The following is a 22,090-nucleotide window of genomic DNA, read 5'->3' on the forward strand; positions in this document are numbered from 1 at the left end:
TTCCCATAATTAGTTATTTCTATTAAGAAAATAAGAGGGCCTCCCTGGTGGCACAGGCGGTTGAGCGCAGCGCTGTGAAGCTGTCCGCATACTCAGCAGTGCCAGTTAGATCCCTGCCTGCCTCGGAGCAACCCACATGGCAAGCAGACCTCTCCTGTCTCGCCCACTGCTCCCCTCAGCAGTGTATTTCTTCAGTCTGCCTCTTTTGTTCCCTGCTCTGTCTCTGGTGAATCCTCGCACCCTCCCGCACATCTGACCTGTACCCCAGCTCTTGTATAAAAAAAAAATATATATATATATATAAAATATATGCAAAATGAAAGATTCAAAAGACAGATAACAGGAAGCTATTAATCTCACTTTGCTTCAAATTAACTTCATAGAATTTAAATTAGAGTAATTATGGTGACAGTACTTACAAAAGATTTAATTTTTTTCTTTTAAAGAATGATTTTTTATATGGAATTGATAGATTTTTTTTGGATTTACATTATACAGGAATCCTCTAAAGAACTTGGAAGTAATGGGTTATTTAATTTTATTTTTATTTTGTTTATTTTCTTGCCACTTCCTTCAGAACTCTGGGATGGTTCCCATTTTGCCCTGGAATTGTTCCCACACTGGCAGTGGGTTTGCATAGCGCACTGCATCATGCAGAACAGACATGGCTCCTAGGATTTGTGTTCTTCTTGCTTTGCAAGATTTTCAGAAATATTAATGAAGATGAAAGAGCCATAGACTTCGAATGGCCACACATTCTTGTAAATAAAAATTCCTTGTATTTTTTAATTTACTTTTTGTCCCCTAACTTTTACTATGCATTTATATTTATTTTTAATCAAATCTCTTTGTAATTTTTTTCCTATTCCTATAATTTTTCCCCGTCTTTCTCCCTAATTCTACCAAATTCAGTACTTAACTTAATCTAACATCTTTATCTCAGTAAGTCTGAAACTAACTAGGAAATTACTCAACTTCCATTTCTCCTTTAGCATTTCCTTCTGCTTCAAAATCTAAGTAATAAGTGAATCCTTGGTTTCAGTTTTTCCCAATGCTCATTTTTCTTTTTTCTGCATAAATTTATCAAGCTAATACTAATAACTATATCACTTTATATTTTTTACTGATCAATCCCTTCTTAATCAGCTTATTTCTTGATTTACATTTTTTTAATTTACAGCATAGTTCTCTTTTCCATTTTAAAAGAATAATTCTGTTAAACCTCATCTAGAAACAAAATCAAATATTGGCTACCCTCAGTTACCTGAGCTACCTGAAAGTAAATATTTCTTTTGCATACAAGGTTATCAACTCAAATTTTAAGGAAATCTTTGATATGAACACTGGAATAAAGTGGTAGTTCTTCTACTATTGTTCAGATATTGTTGAAAACTTACAACCTTTATTCATTATTAGCCTTTTAAAGCTTGGATTCCTTCCATATGTTAGAATACATACACATTGCATCAACGTGGCACAAGGGGTTAAGTCGCAGCACTATGAAGCTATCTGCAGCCACTGCAGCACAGTTCAGTCCCCAGCCAGGGAGGTGATGCACATGGCTCAGCAGACCTCTCCTGTCTCTTCCACTGCTCCCCTCAGCAGTGTATTTCAGTCAATCTGCCTGTTCTGTTCCCTACTCTGTCTCTGGTGAATCCTCTCACCCCCTGCACTTCTGGCCTATACCCCAGCTCTTGTATGCATAAAGAAATAAATCTTTAATAAAAGAAATAATAAAGGTCCCATAATTTAATTTTGCAGGATTTAGCTGCTTGAAATTTTTAAGAAACAACATTCTGAAATAAAATTTTTCATTGCATTTCTGCTGCCCACCCCCCAGCTTTATGAAAGGATAATTTATATATATATATAGTATATAATATGATGTTTTGAGATATGTATGCATTATGGAATAATTATCAACAGTCAAGCTAATTAACTTCTGATTAAGCCATTGCACATATTGTAGTGAAAATATAAAGGATTTACTTGGCAAATTTCAAGTAATCAGTGTAATAGTATTAACTATAGTCAACATGCTGTACATTAGATCTCCATAATTGAAATATCAACTCTTTAATATCTCTCCATTTTACCCACCTCCCCAAAAGGTGGCAACCAACATTCTACTTTCTGCTCTTTTGAGCTCAACTTTTTTAGATTCCACATGTAAGTGAAATCATACAGTATTTGTCTTTCTGTGCTTGGCTTCTTTCTTTTTTTTAAAGATTTATTTATTTATGCATGAAAGAGCTGGGGTACAGGCTAGAGATGCGGGGAGTGAGAGGATTCACTAGAGACAGAGCAGGGAACAGAAGAGGCAGAGACAGCCTGAAATACACTGCTGAGAGGAGCAGCGGGCGAGTCAAGAGAGGTCTGCTGGATCATGTGGATTGCTTCCTAGCTGGCGGGGATCGAACTCGTGCTGCAGTGGCTGCAGATTGCTTCATAGTGCGGTGCTTAACCCCTTGCGCCACCAGAGAGGCCCTGTGCTTGGCTTATTTCACTTAGCATAATATTCTCAGGTTCATTTATGTTGTTTCAGATGACAGGGTTTTCTTCATAAAACTAATATATTCAGCCTTAAAATATTAATACATTTATATATACACAATAACCAAACGTGTGTGTGTGTGTGTGTGTGTGTGTGTGTATCACATTTTCTACATCCATCAATGACACTTAGGTTGAATCCATATCTTGTCTATAATCACTTCTGTATTCTTAAAAGTTATTTAGAGAATAAAACACTTTAATTTTTAGTACCAAATATTAAAAAAAAGACAGGTGTTAGGGAATGTGTACATTTCTCTCTTTGGAATGTTGATATCTAACGTATCCTGAACTACACCATAAAAACAACAAACCTGGTTTTGGACTAATGACTTTCTTTCCTCCTGCATAGTTATCATTACATATTCAACTAGCCTTTAAACATATTTTTTATGTAATACCCATTTATGAGAAGCTTGAATTGATTTACACTAAAGCAAAGTGCTCCTGGGCCTCCCAGGTGGCGCGGCAATTGAGCGCTGGGTTGCGAAGCTGCCTGCGGCCTCTGGTGCCGGTTCGATCCCCAGCTGCTCCCCAGCCACCAGAGGAGGGTCCCACATGGTGCTCAGACCTCTCCTGCCGCCCGCTGCTCCCCTCAGCAGTGTACTTCGGTCCTTCTGCCTGCTCTGCTCCCCGCTCTGGCTCTGGTGAATTCTCACCCTCCCGCACTTCTGACTACCCAGTGCTTGTATAAACAAAACAAATAAATAAATAAAACATGCCTCTATTAAAAAATAAATAAATAAAGCAAAGTGCTCCTAATTCACATAAGAGAAGAGTTAAGGAATCTTCTTAGAATCTTTTTATTTTTTTAAATTTTTTTAAAGATTGATTGATTGATTGATTTATACAAGCACTAGGTACAGTCAGAAGCGCGGGAGGGTGAGAGAATTCACCAGAGCCAGAGCAGGGAGCAGAGCAGGCAGAAAAACTGAGGTACACTGCTGAGGGGAGCAGTGGGCGGCAGAAGAGATCTGCGCGCCACGTGGGACCTGCCTCCGGTAGCCGGGGAGCAGCCGGGGATCGAACCGGTGCTGCAGAGGCTGTGGGCAGCTTTGCAACGCAGTGCTCAACCGCTGCGCCCTCTTCTTAGAATCTTTTGTTTCAAATGGATTTATCTTAATTATTGAATAACTTATCCAGCATCATACTGGAAGTGTAATGAAAAATACAATTTGTTAAGACTCTCTTCATTCCACAAGTTCAGTATTTCTATTTTTTTTTTTTAAAGAGGCACGTATTTTATTCATTTATTTATTTATTTGTTTGTTTTTGTTTATACATGCACTGGGTACAGTCAGAAGCACGGGAGGGTGAGAGAATTCACCAGAGCCAGAGCGGGGAGCAGAGCAGGCAGAAGGACCAAAGTACACTGCTGAGGGGAGCAGTGGGCGGCAGGAGAGGTCTGCGTGCCATGTGGGACCCTCCTCCGGTGGCCGGGGAGCAGCCGGGGATCGAACCGGCGCCACAGAGGCCGTGGCAGCTTCGCAACCCAGCGCTCAACCGCTGCGCCACCGGGGAGGCCCAAGTTCAGTATTTCTAAACTAGTACTTGAAACAGTATATAAAGTTAAGTATTTTAAGTTTTACTATCTCAAATGCATTTGTTGAATGATTTAATGTTTAAAGTCTAAAATGATCAAACTTCTCTTCCTTTCTTACTTGAAGTTACAATAACTTCAGCTTCCTGAAGCACAGGATTCACTGAAATAATATTTGAGAATGAAAAAGAAAACTACAACTTTTCTCTTCTGATGTTTACTTATTCTCTAGGATACTCAACAAACTCAGTGAAGTTTATTAATATCTAAAACAAGTTGACATTGAAAAGAAAGTCTGGGGCCTCCCTGGTGATGCAGTGGGTTGGGCACAGTGCAGCGCTGTGAAGCTGTCGCAGCTCTGCGGCACCAGTTCGATTCCTGGCTGGCCAGGGAGGTGCCCACATGGTGCAGCAGACCTCTCCTGTCGCACCCGCTGCTCCCCTCAGCAGTGCACTTCAGTCCTTCTGCCTGTTCTGCTCCCTGCTCTGTCTCCGGTGAATTCTCTCACCCTCCCGTCCCTCTGGCCTGTACCCCAGTGCTTGTATAAATAAGTAAATCTTTAAAAAAAAAATAAGAAAGAAAGTCTGAGTTTCTAGGGGATATCTTGGAGTTGCCATTGACTAATAATTAATCCTAAATCCTTCGACTAATACGTGATCCTTTTCAGAAGGTTCTCAGATACTATGGAAATAGCATTAACATGCTGCATTCTTTTTAAATGAACCCTATTTATGTCACTTTTATTTATTTTTTTTTTTTGCAACTAACATGTTGAATGGTTCCTATTTTGAAATTTCTTCTTGGGTTGCTGGGGATCTACATTTTACACTTGAAATATATCAACAGATTTACGTAATATGAATGATAGTGCACAACTTTCTTTAATACAGTCATTAATACCTTTCTTTTTTAGATTTTATTTATATTTGTGTAGAAGAGCTGGGGTGTAGGACATAGGTGCAGGGACGGGAATCCTCTGGTGAGAGGATTCACCAGAGACAGAATAGGGAGCAGAGCAGGCAGATTTTCTGAAATACATTTTACCTTATGTTGGTAAGCTCCTTGGCAGGGGCTGGAACTCAACCTGTAGTGGCAGTCATGGTGATAGCACTGAGACTTAATCCTTAGACCACCAGGGAGGCCCCTTAAAACTTTACTTATAACAATAATAAAAATAATAGAAATTTTTCAGTAATTATGCCCTTCCTTTTTTCCCTACCAATACACACAAGGAATCTTCTCTAGATAAATTCATCTACACCAGTTAGCAAATGTAAACATCACAGACTTGACACAAATTATTTGCTAAGCCAAACAGAAGTTTATAATTCTTTTCCCACCTTTTCCTTCACTTTTTCTTCTCATCCACTTACTAATTTTTACAGTTTCTTTAGCTTTAGAACCTATCCCTCCTCGATTTTGTCAAAATTAAATGAGAAAACGGGTATTCTCTTCTTTACTACCTTCTGGAACTACCTTCATTTTTAGGCTTAAATTAAAAGGTACTTCATTTTGGTTGATTTTAGCATCTAATAAAATATTTTTTTTTAATGTTGAGAATTTCCAGTAGGACATTTTGAAAGGTTAATCATTCCATTTGATGTAATCTTTGTATTATGATTTAACATTAAATTGTCAAGTATTTCTATTCTTTACTACTCTCTGATTTTGTTAAAGATTTAATATAATCTTTTAAAAGTTTGTTTTTATACAGCATCCTGTATGGCTGACTAGCTTTAAAATGTTGCCTTTTTCTTAGTCCATACTAAAATCATTGAGTGTTCTAATTACACATAACACTAAAGAAAAACCTGTCTACCACTTTTAAAAACAAACTGTGAATGTGAAAATGTCTTCTGATGTGACTGCTTTATAAAGCTCAATAAAGCAGTTTCAATCCAGAAGCCCTGACCTAAATGTTTGTCTGATAAAAAGCATTCAACAGCAAATGATTTTTATTTTACCTCAATCTGACAACATAATATATAAAATCACAAATGGCTTATGTTGCCAAGATTTTATTTTACTAATTACTGTTAGGTAATACCCTATTTTAGAAATGTTAAGCAAACACTGGTATTTAGAGAAAACTGGTGAATCAGAGCAATAAACTAAAATAAATTGGAGAAGATACTAATTTTAAGAAAAACAAATCAAGTTTTTTTATTAAAGAACAAATAAGACTCCTAGGAAATTGAAATTGCCTTTGAAAAGCAACATTAAACAGAAATGTACTCACATGATATGAAGCAATGAGGGGAAATTGCCCATTTTAATAATAGCTACCATGAACTGAAGAATTGAATAAAATTTAGTCACTAAATTGAAATGTCCACTGGTTTGAATTTGAACTTAAATTAAGACCTGTGTAGTTTTGGTCAGATTATAATTAGTGATTGTATAATATTAGCACTTCTTCTAGTTTTGAATTTATTGACTTGAAGCTTTAAAGTACTCTAGGTATGGTGAAAGATTTTTTAAAAATCTAAATACAACTGGCAACATGTTCTTGAATGTTCACTTTTAAATGTCAAAATACATGCAATACCAGTGTAAGCCACAAGGTGGGAGTGAAAGGCAAGAACTTGTGTTGAAGTAGCTTAAATACATAATTAACACTATCTTTAAAATGCTTGTAAATGCGAAGGAACTATAACATGGTTTTCTTTCTTCCTCCCTCTAATAAAGCTGTATTTCTTAGCAAAGACTCTATAACAAAATACAAAGACATTTATTTAAATGTATAAGCCAATTATGGAAAAAAAGTAAATACCATTTTTTCCCCTGGTCATACCAGGTACTTAGTGACCAGAGTAGCAGTTTTGAGCACTTGTTAAAAATGAGGAAATTCCTTGAATTATCAGTACTGAAAATAGTTGAAGAAGTTACCAGAAATACTTCAAGTCTTTGTCCTGCTTTTCTGCCTTTATTTTTCTCTTTCCCTGATCTCATGTAAAGAAAAAAAAAAATCTGTAGTATATTATATGCATTTGTGAGCTATCTAAATTTATTTTTCAATAAAAAAGATAAATTATTTTCCATATGTTTTCTGTTAACCCATTCTCATTTGAGTTTAGAAGCAATTTAAAATGGTAATCATTTTGTATCTTTTAAGGTCAGAAGACAAGAGGTTTCCTCTCCTAGGAAAGAAACTTCATCAAGGAGTCTTGGCATTCCTTTATTCCATGAAAGGTAGTTCTGCATCCTTTTTTGCCAACTCTGAAAATCTTAAATATTGACATATATTTACTTATTTTTAAATCTTAACAGCTGTAACGAAAAGCAGCCTTTTAGAATTAGAAGAGACCGAGTTCTAGATTCCTCCATATTAAAATGACCTAAATAAAAATAAATAAATAAATAAAATGACCTAAATAAGTCATACAGTTTAATAGCTGAGATGACTCTAAACTCTGAATTCTCTAAAACTGAAATATACCAAGTATTGTGACCACATTGATATGTGTGGATGAATCTTAATGTGTACCTATCAAAGTGAGTGATATTTAATTTTTTTTTATTTAAGATCTTTATAGAAAACAAAATCAATGCATTGGAATTTCTAATATGCTTTAGAAAGAGACAGCCAGCATAAGTGTGATAAGTACATAAGCTGGTCTGTACTACATTTATGTATCAGGACTTGTCATTTATCACTTATTTTGTACCTGACTCTCCAAACATTAGAGTTGTGTTTGAAGACATTGTGTAGGAATTCAAGATAATTTGTTTTAGCTTTAACCTTCCAATAATTATTTTGTAGTACTAAAAAGGGTGCTATGGTTTTTAAAAATATTTGAAGTACATTTTTTTATTTTAAAATACTGATTTTTTTTTTTTTAGGGGATGTATAGAAAAGACTTTCTGGGATCTGAAAGAAGAATTTCATAGAATATGCATGCTAGCAAAAGCTCAGAAAGATCACTTAAACAAACTTAATGTACCAGCTACTGCAACTGGTAAGATTTGATTTAATTACAGTAATGTTAATTTTATTGGTGGAAATGGATTTATTTTTTTATTGTGAAATTATTTTTAAATGTTTATTAAGTACTAAGAATCTGCAACTTGTGCCTCATACCACTTAATGAGTCAGTGCTATTTAAGGGTTGTAATATACCACACTACCTAATTATTGACTCTCCCTTTCTCTTTATTCTGTGGTGCTATATGAATTGAGTAGAAATGACATAATTACTGAGCATCTCAATGAGAAGTTCTACCTTGGAAAAAACACAAAATAAATATAGGATATATCTCTCAATGTTTTCATTTACTATATGGGGGTCTTATTAAATATTAATTCATATGTTAGTAAGTGATCTTGAAGTTGTATGATCATATATGAGCTAAATAAAATTTTAACATCAGGTTTGTTTTTAATTTCTTGCCTGAAAGTTAATTAAACACCATGGAGATATTCATGTAATTTGGTTGAAGAAATAAACATTTGAAATTTCAGGAGACTAATTCTGTTGGAGGCACAAAGTACAAGTTTAGTATAAAATATAACTTAAGAGGAACATCTGTTTTACACATGTGTTGCAGTATGTTTTTTAAAAGCTCTACCCTTCCTTCAAACTCTAGACTGGCTTCCTGGTATTTGCTTCAGTAGTTTGATTATATGAATAGCAAAATACCATGGATTGAATCTGGCTACCAAGTACTTCTGTAAACAAAAGGAAGGTAAACTGATCGTTTATAATAATAAATTCTCCTTTACCCTTGTGATATTCTACTTACAGTTCCCAAGAGATGGGATTTACAGTTTTCACTCTGAAAGATGTTGCAGCAGTGCTGACTATGACCCCTTTAATTAAAGATCACTTTCCATTTCTTACAACTCTTATATCTACACTCTTTTAAAATGACTTAATACTGCAGATTCACTTTTTGCTTACTATTACCATTTTATTTTCAGGAAAAGTACACGGTATAATATTAGAGAAGCAAAACAAGCTTTGTGGTTAGACATAATTTATTTCCCCTCCCTTTTGCCTACCTCTCCAAAAATAACTGATTTTCTACCTTAATTTTTATATTTCATGAGCGATGCATCTTTTCTAAAGACTAAAGGTAAATTCTTAAGTAAATAATTATTTTTATTTAAAATACACTAGCTACAAAATGTAGTACCTAGAATTCATAAACATGCTTCTTTGAACATCAGCATCTTATCAAAACATTGTAATGGTGATAATATTCATTGTTACACAGAGAACCTATCCCATTATCAATGGCTTAATACTTTGACCATTTTTAAATTGCACAGGTCTAAATCTGAGTATGTGTCTGTCAGCTAGAACACAGAGTGTTTTTAACTTCAATTTCTTCTCACTAAAACTGCCTCCTCCTAACATTCTTATGCTTTATATGTTACAAAGAATAGATACAACATTATTCTTGAAATGTTTCAGATTTGTTGTGCTATAGACTCCAGTGTTGTTTTGCTGGGTTCAAACAGAAATTAAAACATCAAATATTATGTTCTGGCAGTGTTGGATCAAAAGGTGAAAGAAAGAAAAAGAAATATTTTGAGGAAAGGTGCCTACCCAGGATTTTAAAGGATGAGTGCTACATTGAATTAAAATATAGAGGGACTCTTTCAAATGTAATTTACATGATACATCTTGAAGCAATATATTTGACATTATTGTACCTAGGTTATTTTTTGTTAGAATTTAATTTTTACTTTTACATAAACAGATATAATTCATAAAAATTAAATTGGTGGAATTGTACATTTCCTTTTAATTTCTTTTTTTTCTCATCAAAATAAGGCAAAAGTAGGGATAAAGATACAAATGTATGTTTGAGCAAATGTGACTTCATAAAAATTGCTATTTGGTTCATAAAAGAAACTCCTATTTCATTGGAGAGCAGGAGAAAAGATAAATAACTAAATGTTACAAACCATCGAATCTCTTTTATTACTATACAAGGTAATTTAATTGAGAAGTGGTCTAAATGGGCATCCTGTCCTTAAAATTTAGAAATCTAAAAATCTTTCTCATTTTCCTTGCAAAAATAAGTGTCCTTGAAATAGACAAAATAGAAAAGCAACTTGCTCACCTGATCATGTTTCTCAATATAGTATTAGGATGGCAACTGTTTTCATGTACCTCATTTGAATTTTCATTTCCTAACCTTGGTTTTCTAGTAGTCTTATGTTTAAACCTTTTTTTTTTCCTTTGATAAATAGTAATTCCCATTGCTTGAGCAGAATAATTCAAAAGATTATTTTAATATGGCTAAGCGGTATGCCAGCTATCTATACTGAAAAAAAAAAAAAATCTGCTTTATTACAGCTGTTTGATTCCATGATGTTTATACAATGACTAGGTTAGCTATTGGAAAAGAAATTCAGAACACATTTCTGTCATGTTGAGAACTCTCCTCTCTATAGAAACCAGCGTGTTTAATTTACATAAGGTTTCAAAGCACAGGCTCTAGAGTTAAGCTGCTGGATACCAGTCCCATATCTACCACACATTCATTAGCTGTGTAGCCTTGGAATTAGCCTTCTCTATGTCTCAGTATCTTCTTTTATAGGGTGGGAATGGATAACAGTACTTACCGTGGGATTTTTTTTTAATATTAAATGAATTCATGCACATACAATGATTATAAAAATGTGTGGCACATACAAATACTACTAATAATTGCAGTTAGCAGAAGCAAATTCTTCAATATTCCCCTGTTCTGTGAAGATCATTTTCATAAGGGTTTCCTTCTTCTCAGTTAGGAATTTAGTTACCTCAATAGTTGATTTTTCTAACTTGCAGTTAACAAATATAAACTACAAAGAAAATTAGTTTCCTAGAATTTCCTGCCACTCTTAAGCTACCAGAAAAAATGACTACTTATGGATGAATGAATTTTAGAAGCTCAAAGTACAAAGAAATCCTTCTAAACAGTGAAACTTGTTCTAAGTTACTGTATCACTCCTAGTCACAGCCAGATTATCTGGTAAATGTAGATTGTTAAACTAGGCCCTGTGGAGAAGAGAAGATAGATTCATTCAGAGTGCAATTATTTAGAGCATACTATGTGCCAGGTGCTGGACAAGGTAGTGGAAATCACTGCGAAACAAAACATAGTTTAGGACCTCAAGAAACATCATTTTATGGGAGTCCTTACAGCACCCAAGAGTCATGCTTAAATCAGTCTTGAAGAGCCAGAGAGAGCCATCCCAAGAAATCAATGTCTAAACCAAGATACAATGAATAAATAAGAGTTATGCAAAGAGTAGTCATGGGGACACTTGTAGCAGTCTGCACAACATGTGTGCAAAGACCTAAAGACAAGAAAGCATGGCTATTTTGGAGAACTCTACAAATTTCATTATAGCTGGAGTCAAGAATGTGAAGCAGGTGTGAAAGATGACAGCTTGGAGAGGTGACCAGTGACCAATCATGAACAGTTTTACATGACTTTTCTGAGGACTGAGAGCCTTCAAGAGCCATGAAAGTTTTTATTAGGAAGGTAACATGACCAGATTTGTATTTTAGAAAAGTTCGGGGCATGGAGAAGGAGGAATGGTGTAGAGAATGCATTGGTTATGAGATAAATTTATTGGCAAAGAAATAGTTCAAAGGCTGTTGTAATAATCCAGTAAAAGAAGATGATAATGCTAAAATGAGGCAGTAGGTATAGAAAATGGTGGAACAAAGAAATTGGTTGTATTGTACTATAATTATATCCAAAAAGAAAAATACCTTGTGTTGGAAAGTGCTGTGACAAAAGATGGAAAGGTGTTATAATTTTTTCATCTATCAAAAATACAACATTACCAACCTTCAATCTTCAAACCTCCTTGAGGTGACATTGTGGCTCATAATTTAGCTTGCTCTAATGTCATAGCATCAAGGCGAGGAGTGCTTTGATCATTGATTTGGGGTTTTTTAGAAGATTTATTTATGTGTATAAGAACTGGGGTACAGGCCAGAGGTGTGGAGGGTGAGAGGATTCACCAGAGACAGAGTGGGGAACAGAACAGGCAGATGTACTGAAATACACTGCTGAGGGGAGAAGCGGGCGAGTCAGGAGAGGTCTGCTGCGCCCTGTGGGTAGCTCCCCTCCCTGGCCGGGGATCAAACTTGTGCTGCAGTGGCTGCAGATAGCTTCATAGGTTGCTCTTAAACCCTTGTGCCACCAGGGAGGCCTGTTTTGAGATTTTTTTGCATTGAGAAATGTCGCCTTTGTTGACCCTACATTAGACTGTAGTGCTTTTTGAGTTCTTATGTCTGAATTTTTTTTATTTTTATCTGCTCTCATGCTTTCAGTTTTGTTTTGTTTTGTTTTGTTTTATGTCAATACCTGCCTTTACCATACGTTTACATTTGCTGCTCTAACCAGCTATACATTAGGGAAACATCATTGGGCTCCTTAGAATAAATTTAAAATGAGAATAAGAGCAAAAATCTTGTATCTACTGACTCTATGGCTGCACTTTAGATTCATCAGAAGCTCTGTATACTCGTTTTCTAGTTTTTGCCTATTTGTGGAGAGCTGAATTTGGTGCATAAATGACTTCTAGATAAAATGAGCTACAAAGACCCTGACAGCTAACCATTTTCTACAAAGGCTTTTCATTTATTTATTTATTTGTATAAATGTATATATACATATACATGATGAGAAAATCATACATTCACATGCAGTTTCCTGAACATGAATTTCAAAAATTCATCCTTTTTTTTTGCCTCTGTCTTCTTGCTCCCTAACCCCTACCACCATCATTTCCTCACATGGATTATTGAGAGTGGGAAATAGCTAATTTGATTGGTGATATACATTATCATACAGTGATATTGGAGGGAATAAATGGTGTAATTCATACAGATTATTAACCTGTATAATGTATATATGTCTAGTAAGGATTTTCCCTTAACAACTTATTTGTCTAAGCAAGCTCACAGTTGCAGCTTCCATTACTGACAAAATGTTTAAATGTATACACTACGAGCAAATGTTTTTTTAAGTGTAAAACAGTGTAACTGTGAACAAGATGCAAAGCGTACAGCAAAAGGCATAGGAGAAGACAAAGTAGTTAAATTGAGACTAATAAGCTACATACCAATTCACCCACAGGAGACTGCTAATATTTCTGCATAAGCTGGTAACTAAAGTAAAAAAGTCCTCATTGTCTTAAGTTGCTATAAAAACCAAAGCTGATTCAACATTAAGATTTTTAAGAATGATTGGAATGTGACTGCTTTCCTTTTGTGTTCCTTTCCCTGCAGAAACACAGTGTTCTGTGCCTATACAGTGTACAGATAAAACAGATAAACAAGAAGCACTGTTTAAGCCTCAGACTAAAGATGATATAAATAGAGGTGCACCATGTATCACATCTGTCACACCAAGAGGACTGGGCCGAGATGAAGAAGATACTTCTTTTGAATCACTTTCTAAATTCAATGTCAAGTTCCCACCTATGGACAGTGACTCTACTTTCTTACATAGCACTCCAGAAAGACCCAATGTTCTTGTTCCTGCTACATCCGAGGCAATGTGCCAGGATAAATTTAATATGGAACTCAGAGACAACCCAGCAAACTTTGTTAAAACAGCAGAAACTTTATTTGATATTCAGGGAATTGACCCCATAGCTTCAGCGATACAAAACCTTAAAACAGCTAACAAAGCAAAACCTTCAAATCTTGTAAACGCTTGTATTGGGACAACTCTGGATAGAGCTGCGTGTTTGCCACCTGGAGACCATAATGCGTTATATATAAATACATACCCACTTCAGGACCCGTCTGGTGTACCTTTTCCTTCACTTGATTCCCCAGGAAAAGCTATCCGAGGACCACAGCAGGTAACTGGTTTGCATTAACAAATATGTGTGAGCACACATTTTGCCATACATGCATAGATATGCATCTCTTTTAGGTAATTGAACATCCTTTCTAAACTAATGACCAGCCAAAGTTTAGGCTTTCAGTGAGAAATTCAGGTCCTCTAATAAATAACATGAAATTATAAAAGATGATATGATAAAGCTCTATTATATATAAGTACCTTAAAATTTATAATACATTTTAAAATTTATGGTACCTTATTCATATCTGTTGTGTGTCACTTTCTTAGTCCCTTTTTCAAAGCTTTTTTATTCAGCATCAGAATTGTCAAAGGAGTCTTCATTAAATTTCATTATATTAAACAATAACATTTTTAATTAAATTTGTGTTAAATATTATGTATATTATACTTACATTTATGAGAATGCATGATTTTCCCCAAGTAAATAATTGCATTGTATATGCCTGTTTATCACAATAAGTGAATTGTCTTTGAATGAATACTTCCATTACATTCTTTGTTACAGAGTGCATATAGATCTGTAGGTTTTAGTTTTGGTTTCTAATGTGCATTAAATATATATCAATGTATTTTTGAATAGTTTCTGCATATGTATATTTTTAATCAAATACACTAATGTTTCTAAATCTCACAGACTACTTGGAGTCCCCCAATCCGCTCCTACCCTCTTCTTTATACAAGTTCTATCAAAGAACTCTTAGTTTAAAAAAAAAATTTAACGCCTGAAGGCAAATGAAAAATATATAATTGCTAAAGTAAACAGAAGTGTGTGAAAATACAGATTGATGTTCTTGTCTGTATAACTTGCAAACATTTGTTTGATTCTCTTTGCCTTGAGAAATTTAATTTACTTAAAAAAAACTGAACAAGTTGATGAATACCCTATGATTTTATAAGTACTCTTATAACTTACAGAGTTATAAATCAGCATACAAAGGAAACAGTAGTCAAGCTGTGGTATGTTTTAGTAGTAGGGAAAACTAGGCTTCTCTGACAAAAAGCTTTAATTATAAACTCAGTTATGTTCACATTGTACCTTATTTCACATCATAGTCTGTGATATAGTTACCACTAAATGAAACAAATTAAACAATTTCATTTATTGCAAGTAGAAGTCCTGTGGAGCTGTGAAGTACATCAGTTCTAATGCTTGTTACTTTTTTCTCCATTATATTTCTTGCTTGTTCTTTTACTAGTTAGTCTGTGCATTCATGTTTCAGTAGATGGCACCCTGCATTGTGCATTTGCTTTCCCTTGCTACAGCAAGGGAAACAGCTGGTATGTGATTACAACTTGATGGAAAAGTATTCAGCTTAAAAAATGCAGGAGAATTGGTGTTGAGCTGTCACAAGACATGGGGCATAAGGTTAGATAATTGATATTTTGGCAGAAAAAGCAAAGAAATTAGTTTGTTTTGAAGACTATGTTACAGTTTAGCATTGAAAGAATTTTTCTTAAAATCAGTTCTTAAAAACCTTTTGCAGTTTTATTTGTATTAATAAAGCTGGTATAAATATAAAAATTCTTGAGTTGATAAAAACAAGGAAATTAAATTTTTGTTATTTAAAATTTTTAGTTTATATTAAGCATTACTAGTTAATACTTTTTTTATACATTCAACTATCATAAAAAAGTCTAAAACATATCTGTGTAATTTTGTTCTTTGTGATTTTCTCTTTCTCTTATTTTTGCTGAGTCAGTGATGGGGTCCCAAGTGAATTCAATGAAGAGATCAAATCTGAATACTAATAGAGAAGAACAAATACGGACATTGAACATAAATTAGCAGACGATTGCCTCACCAAGTTTAGAAACTAAATTGCCTCCAATAGAATCTATAGATGCTGTAGATCTTAATAAGAATTATCTTGAATATAGTAATAGTTTATTTATTTATATCCCATTAGAGTGTTACATATTAATCAAATGTACTTTTGTTTAAACTGCAAGAAGTAAAATTTAAGTCATTTTAGATTTTTGCTTATATATTAACAAGTATTCCTGCTTTATCATGAAACCTCAGATTTCAATGTCTTTTAAATATTACTATTTTTATGATAAAATTGTTACTCATTCCAGAAGGAATTGAGTCAGTTAATATCTTTGTGCACTGATATTTGACTATATCTTAGTACCTAGACAGACTTTGTATATTTACACCAACTACACAGCTGCCCAGTAAATTATTTATAAGAAGACAGTGATGTTGTGAAACCCAAATACTTCAATTAGTAATATGCTATTTATGTAAATGATTGCTTAACTAAAATAAAAGAAATTAAGGAAATGAAAACTAATATTGTATCAGGTGTGAGACTAGGCTGTTACTTTAAAAACATATTAGTAATAGGAATGCAAAAGGTCTCCTTTGATTTTGGGGAGTAGATATTCCTGAGTACAGAAATAGCTACTTATCTGTGTCAAGATAAAAAAGCAAATGTAAAAAATAATATCAGGAAAATAAGATATTCCAGTCAACATTTATTGAGCATCTACTATTGAACTAAATGCTTTTTCTTGCCCTTCTGGATGTTTTCTTTAAAATAAAGTTGTTTGAGGGTATATAAATGCTACTTAGACTGTTTATAATGGGGGTAATTCTTTTGAATTATAATTTTTCCAAATTCTTTAATTGGGCAACCACTGACAGGTTTTACTTTATTCAGCTTCAGAAAGAGTAAAGAAGGCCAAACCATGCACTTATTCCAGGAGCAAAATAAGTCAAAAGAATGCATCCAGTGTTAGAGTCTTTTGAATGGCTAATTTAAGTAATTGAGATTGAAAACAAAAACAAAAAACTCTGATCAATAAAATTTTAGTACTTTAAAAGAAAAAAACTTTAAAAATGAAAACACTTATTCCTATATGATTTATTCATTGTGTATTTGCTTATAAATAGTGGTGAAATTTATTCTCTATTAAAATGCATTCAGAAACATCGTGTCTAGTCTGCTATGTATTAATAAAGTCCTTATGACTTAAGTTTTCTCTTATAAAATGGAAAAAATAGAATGTAGTTTTTAAAGTCTCAGTTATTAAGTGTTGCCCCTAAATTTAATAGCGTTCCAAAATTATGGAATGTTGGGATACTAAAATTTTCTGATGTTAAAGCTGAAAGATTTTTAAATATGCGAAGAGACAGTATATGCATGTGTATTTTAAGGGCTTTTTAAAGTTTAGTGTTCCCTTTATGAAACAGATAACATCATGTCCTCATGATAACTCTGTAAAAGGGTAATTTGCTTTCATATTAGGGAATTTCACATATATGCATATAATTCATTCACAATTTTTCAATTTGGTGTCCAGTGCAAGTTGAGAAATACAAATAACAGAAGATGTTTTTGTTTTGTTTTCTGCAGCCCCTTTGGAAGCCCTTTCCTAATCAAGACAGTGACTTACCGGTACTAAATGGCACAGACTCAGAACTGCATATACCTCGAGTATGTGAATTCTGTCAAGCAGTTTTCCCACCATCCATTACATCCAGGGGGGATTTCCTCAGGCACCTTAATTCACATTTTAATGGAGAAACTTAAAATACATTTGAATACAGACATGAAACTGTGTGATGATTTTATGTATGGAATACAAATGATTGCAAACTTAGTTCAGGATCATTTATTGAAAAATCCAGTCACAGCTGTTTGAATTTTTTTTCTAAACTTACATTGTAACTTTTTTATTATCTCTTAAAAGGTCATTTTGTTCAAAACTATTTCATTGTATTCATGTTTACAGTGTTTACCTTAAATCAAAATTAAAAAGTGACTTGCAGACTTGCGTAACCATACTTTGTTTCAAATGTCTAAGTTTAATACTTGGATTTCTAGTTAGAGCTATTGAATTTCGTGATGTCAAAAGTTTATAGGGATTGTTCATTTGTATTCATTTAAAATGTTTGATTATTTATGCTCTAGGTGATATTCTCTTTGAATAAATGTATAATAGAGAATAGCAGACAACATAAGTATATACCAAACCTAAAATAATTGTTGCCCAGTGATAAAATCACTGATAGAATCATTTAAACACTTTAGATTGCTTTTTAGTAATAAAAATGGTTTTAATTTTTACTGTGTGTATAGCTACATGATGAAATGACTTAGATATTAAAAGAATTATCTGTTGTGATCATTAATGTGTTCTATGTTCCTGAGTAAAAATAAAGGAAATCATATTTGGGGGAAGTTGATAAAATTCATGTTTTCTTTGATAACAAAGGTAATACCAGATCTGGTAATATTTCATTACAACCATTGCATCACTTCGAATTTTAAAATTATTTTTCAAACTAAACTTGCTAAAGAAATATGTTTGCATTTATTGGGGGTAAATCTAAAACCCTATTAAAAGCTATCCATATTTATTGTTATAATATTCACATTCTTGTTTGAGATATTTGTTGTTAGCAAGCAGCTTTATTGATGACCCCTGAAGACACTTAAGAGACAAGATAACAAATTCAGAAGGCTTTCCTTTCCTTTTTTTTTCCCTATGATTCTTACCTTTTAGGTTTCTCTTTCCCCCGATTTTTAAAAAACAAGGCACGGCTTTTATTTTATGAAGTAAACAGTGATTTGCAGCTCTCAGACATTTAAGCCTTCTTTGAAGAAAGTGTTGTTAAAAGCTAGAAGGTTTAGCATGGGAAATTTGAGCAGGTCCCTGTGCCACAGCGGAGAGCCTCAACTTGTGGAAGAATGAGAGCAGTGCCTCAACTTCTCAAGGTGCCAAGCACATCAAATTGACATCTTCCTCACCAAGGTGACATAGTGATTATTAGGCATTCACTGTGAAGGGTTCTGAGGCATGTACATCTTTCTTTCATTGCCACTGGGGCTGAATGGAAATGCCTAGACAATTATCCAAGTCTCTTCCCTCCCCCCCACCTCCCACCCACCCAGCCTCCCCTCTCTCTCCTCCCCACCCACACATACACAACATTAAAAATAAAAACTTCCCAGCATGTACCAGTCAGAATACACCACTGTACCTATCTTCTGAAAGGGGGTTCTTTTTCGCTGTCTTCCAGTGGAGGAAGAGTCCCTCTCCCATGGTTGAGATAGATCTACTAGCTCGCTGACAGCCAAAGGAAATCATAGCCCAGAAAATGACTCAAAGTGTATAGCTGACCTCTCTTCTGCAATGCACCCTTTTCCCACCTCGACCACTTATAGTAAGAGTGAGGAACTCTTGTTTTCTTTTGGGTTCCAGTGCTACTCGAAGCTGCAACTTTGGAGGCATCACAGCCCTGTTGGGCCACAGGGGAAGCAGCCTGGAGAACAAGCCCCGCTCCCACACTGCAGAGGTGGTGGTGGTGGCTGCAGCTCGGAAGGTGGAGTGGGCACTCGCCAGGTCTCTCCCTCGGTCTGTTATTACAGAGTCGTGCTGGGGCTGCGTCTTGGCATCTGCTAAGCGTGGCCGGGTAAGAACAGCTCCCAGGTAAAAAAGCTGCACACGCGAAACGCTGAGTCTGAAAAAACCACCCCCGCCGAGGCGAGGCAGTTGTGAGCGGGATGCCTGAGAAGTGGGAGGTGAATGTCCTCGGGAGGGCCCCCCCCCAATGCAGCTTTCCCCGGAGGCTGAGGCTGCTGCCAGCGGGGACATCTGCTTTCTTACACTCCAGCCTGGCTCACCCCGCCCCCTCAGCCCCGGGTTGCGTGGTTATTTTACCAACACGGGGGAAGGGAGAGCTCGAGGAGGTAGGATAGGGGTGGCTGGAAGCTCAGGAGATGTTCTTCCCACTCCCCCAAAGTCCCCTCCTTTTTTCTGCACATCTTTTAACCTTCAAGGTAAAGACTTTATAAATACGAAACGACGAGCGTGTCCGCGGGCTCGCCGGCCCGCCTTCCGCGCGCGGGGCTCCGGGGTGCAGGGCCTCGCCCTTCTCGCGGTCCTCCCGGGAGCCGGGCCGGTTTGGGCGGGCGCTGGCGCTGGGGCCGGCCGGGTGCGCTCAGCCCGTGGCGCCTTCTCTCCCGGGCTGCTGCCTCGACAGCTGCTTATAGCTACAGTAATTAGACTGTCAGTGCTTGTTAGAGGAGAGGGGAAAACACGCTTCTGACAGCAGATTCCGAGACTCCCCAGTTTGTTAATTTCTAAGAGATCTTTAAAGCATTAATTGAGGTCTCCCCAACTCTCCCCTCCCGTCCCTCTCCCCAACTCCTCCCTTCCCCAAAATATCTCCAGGAGCAGAGAATTCTCCGCGTGCAAGCGAGTGTTTCCCGCAAAACTGCAAGCCCGCCTCCGGCTCACGCACAGGCACCCCGCTTTCCGTGTGCATCTATATGCACACATGTATACGCGGAAGGTTCTCGCGGCGCAGGCCTCGTCCAAATAGGAACCAGGATTGCATTTAAAATAATAATAATAATAAATAAATAAATAAACCAGGAAGGAAGGAGGGGGAGGGAAGCAGAAGTCGGGAAGAAAAGAGAAAAGCAGCAGGCTGATTACGAGGTGTCAAAACTGCCAGGAGCAAGAAGGTGATAGCAATCAGGGGTGAGAAGAGTGCGGCATTCGTGCGGGGCAACTAATTATCCGTCTCATTTGAGAAGAGCAGCATTTGAGGCAGCAGCGTTCGCCTGCTGAACGGTGACAGATTGGCGCGGAGGAGAGGGGAGGTGTTAAAACAATGGAGCCGGGCGCGCGAGCGCTGCTGCATGCTAATCAGCCCTCCCTCCGCCTGCCTGCCGCGCTCCCTCCTTCCTCCCGGCCTCCCTCCTCCGCGCTCCCTCCTCCCGCCCGCGGCGCTCCCTCCTTTCCAGCGGACCCGCCGCCGCCACCCGCATCCTCATCCCTCGCTTTCCCGCGCGTCCTCCCCGCCGCTGGCAAGTGTAACCCAGCGACCGGCACCGCGTCCCTCGAGGTTCTGGCGGCCCGGAGCAGCCCCCCGCGAGCGCCCTCGGGGGGCCCCGCCGCACCCGCGCGGCGGGCGATGCTACCTGGCGCCAGGGCGCTCGGGGCCGGCCCGCGCGGGGCGCCCACTCGCGGGGCGCAGCTCGGGGCGCGCGGCCAGGGCCCGCGTTCCCGTTGCCGCGTCTCGGACGCCCGGGAGCCTGAACCTCGCGTCTGTTGGCTTTGTGATGACTTGAGCCCACTGGGCAGCGAGTGGGAATCCGAGCGAATTCGGGGCGCACCAGGGAGAGCCAAGGGTGGGGAGCAGTCGGGGTGAGAAAGGCAAAGGAGTCCCCCAAGACGGGATCCAGGGGCCCGACCCCGCGCGCGGTAGCGCCCCGGCGGACTAGGGCAGCCTCGAGCAGAGTCCCCGCGGTCGGCCCCTTACCCGCCCCCCACCCCCGGCCTGCGCTGCTCCCCACTAGGCCCGAACCAGACCTTCACGATTTAATAAGCACCGAAAGGAAGACAATTAAAGGGACTTAGTGTTAGTTGCGCTTCCAAAGCTTGACCTCTTGACCCGAAACAAGATTAACGGGCCTTCGGGACTCTCAGAGATACCCCGGCAGACTGTTTGGGGTACAGAAAACCTGTAAGAAACCTCCCCACCACCCTCTCTGAGGACGCTCAGCGGTCAGGGGAAGGGAGTAGGAGAGCGGGGCTCTGGGGAATTTCTGGCGGCTTTGCTCCCTGTCCCCCCACCCACCTTGGCTCTGCTCGGCTCTCTAGCCTGAGAGGAGCTGGTCAGAACCGCAGGGCCTTCGCTGCCCATGGACGGAGAATATTCCCGAACCCGAGAATCCGGTAAAAAAGGTTTCCTATCTCTACCTGTTGAGGCAGACCCCGGACCTGAGGTTTTTGGTGCAATTCTCCTACTTTTTGAGTTTAAAAGCTGATCGTTGAGTTTAAAGCTTTGGCTTAGAACACACTTTTATTCCCATATTTTTACTATTGCAGATTTACATTTACTTAGAGACTTAAAACATTGAACCATTGACATCCTTATGGCCTAAGTAGTTTAAACAGAACACAGCTCCAAAGAATAACAAATAGGAATTTGGACTGAATAAGCATGCAGTTCCTTCTAACGTGTTCTGTGCTATTTAACTAACCAGGTGTCTCAATTAACATAATAAAACTTTCTTTTCCCCAGTCATAAGTGGAAAAAGAAAGCAGCTGAAAAATAATCCATGCAGTATGGTTTTTTTTTCTGCTGACCTTTAACATCGCCTAACTTTACAACATACAATTGTTACTTTAAAAAATCCCTTT

At 37.4% G+C, this 22,090-nt stretch overlaps 1 protein-coding gene across 3 annotated transcripts in view; it reads left to right on the top strand.

The window, feature by feature from the left end:
- Window positions 1-18,243, top strand: part of TANK (TRAF family member associated NFKB activator) — a 78,526-nt gene extending 60,283 nt beyond the window's left edge. For all 3 annotated transcript variants that reach the window (XM_054699783.1, XM_037523415.2, XM_037523416.2), the window contains exons 5-8: window positions 7,209-7,285; window positions 7,937-8,052; window positions 13,339-13,919; window positions 17,287-18,243. In XM_054699783.1, the coding sequence (XP_054555758.1) occupies window positions 7,209-7,285; window positions 7,937-8,052; window positions 13,339-13,919; window positions 17,287-17,463 (951 nt within the window). In that variant the 3' untranslated portion in view covers window positions 17,464-18,243. The remainder of the gene's footprint in view (window positions 1-7,208; window positions 7,286-7,936; window positions 8,053-13,338; window positions 13,920-17,286) is intronic.
- Window positions 18,244-22,090: the final 3,847 nt, after the last annotated feature.

The sequence above is a fragment of the Talpa occidentalis genome, unplaced genomic scaffold (genome assembly GCF_014898055.3).
Source record: "Talpa occidentalis isolate TD23 unplaced genomic scaffold, MPIMG_talOcc4v2.1 talOcc4.3, whole genome shotgun sequence".
Lineage (NCBI taxonomy): Eukaryota > Metazoa > Chordata > Mammalia > Eulipotyphla > Talpidae > Talpa > Talpa occidentalis.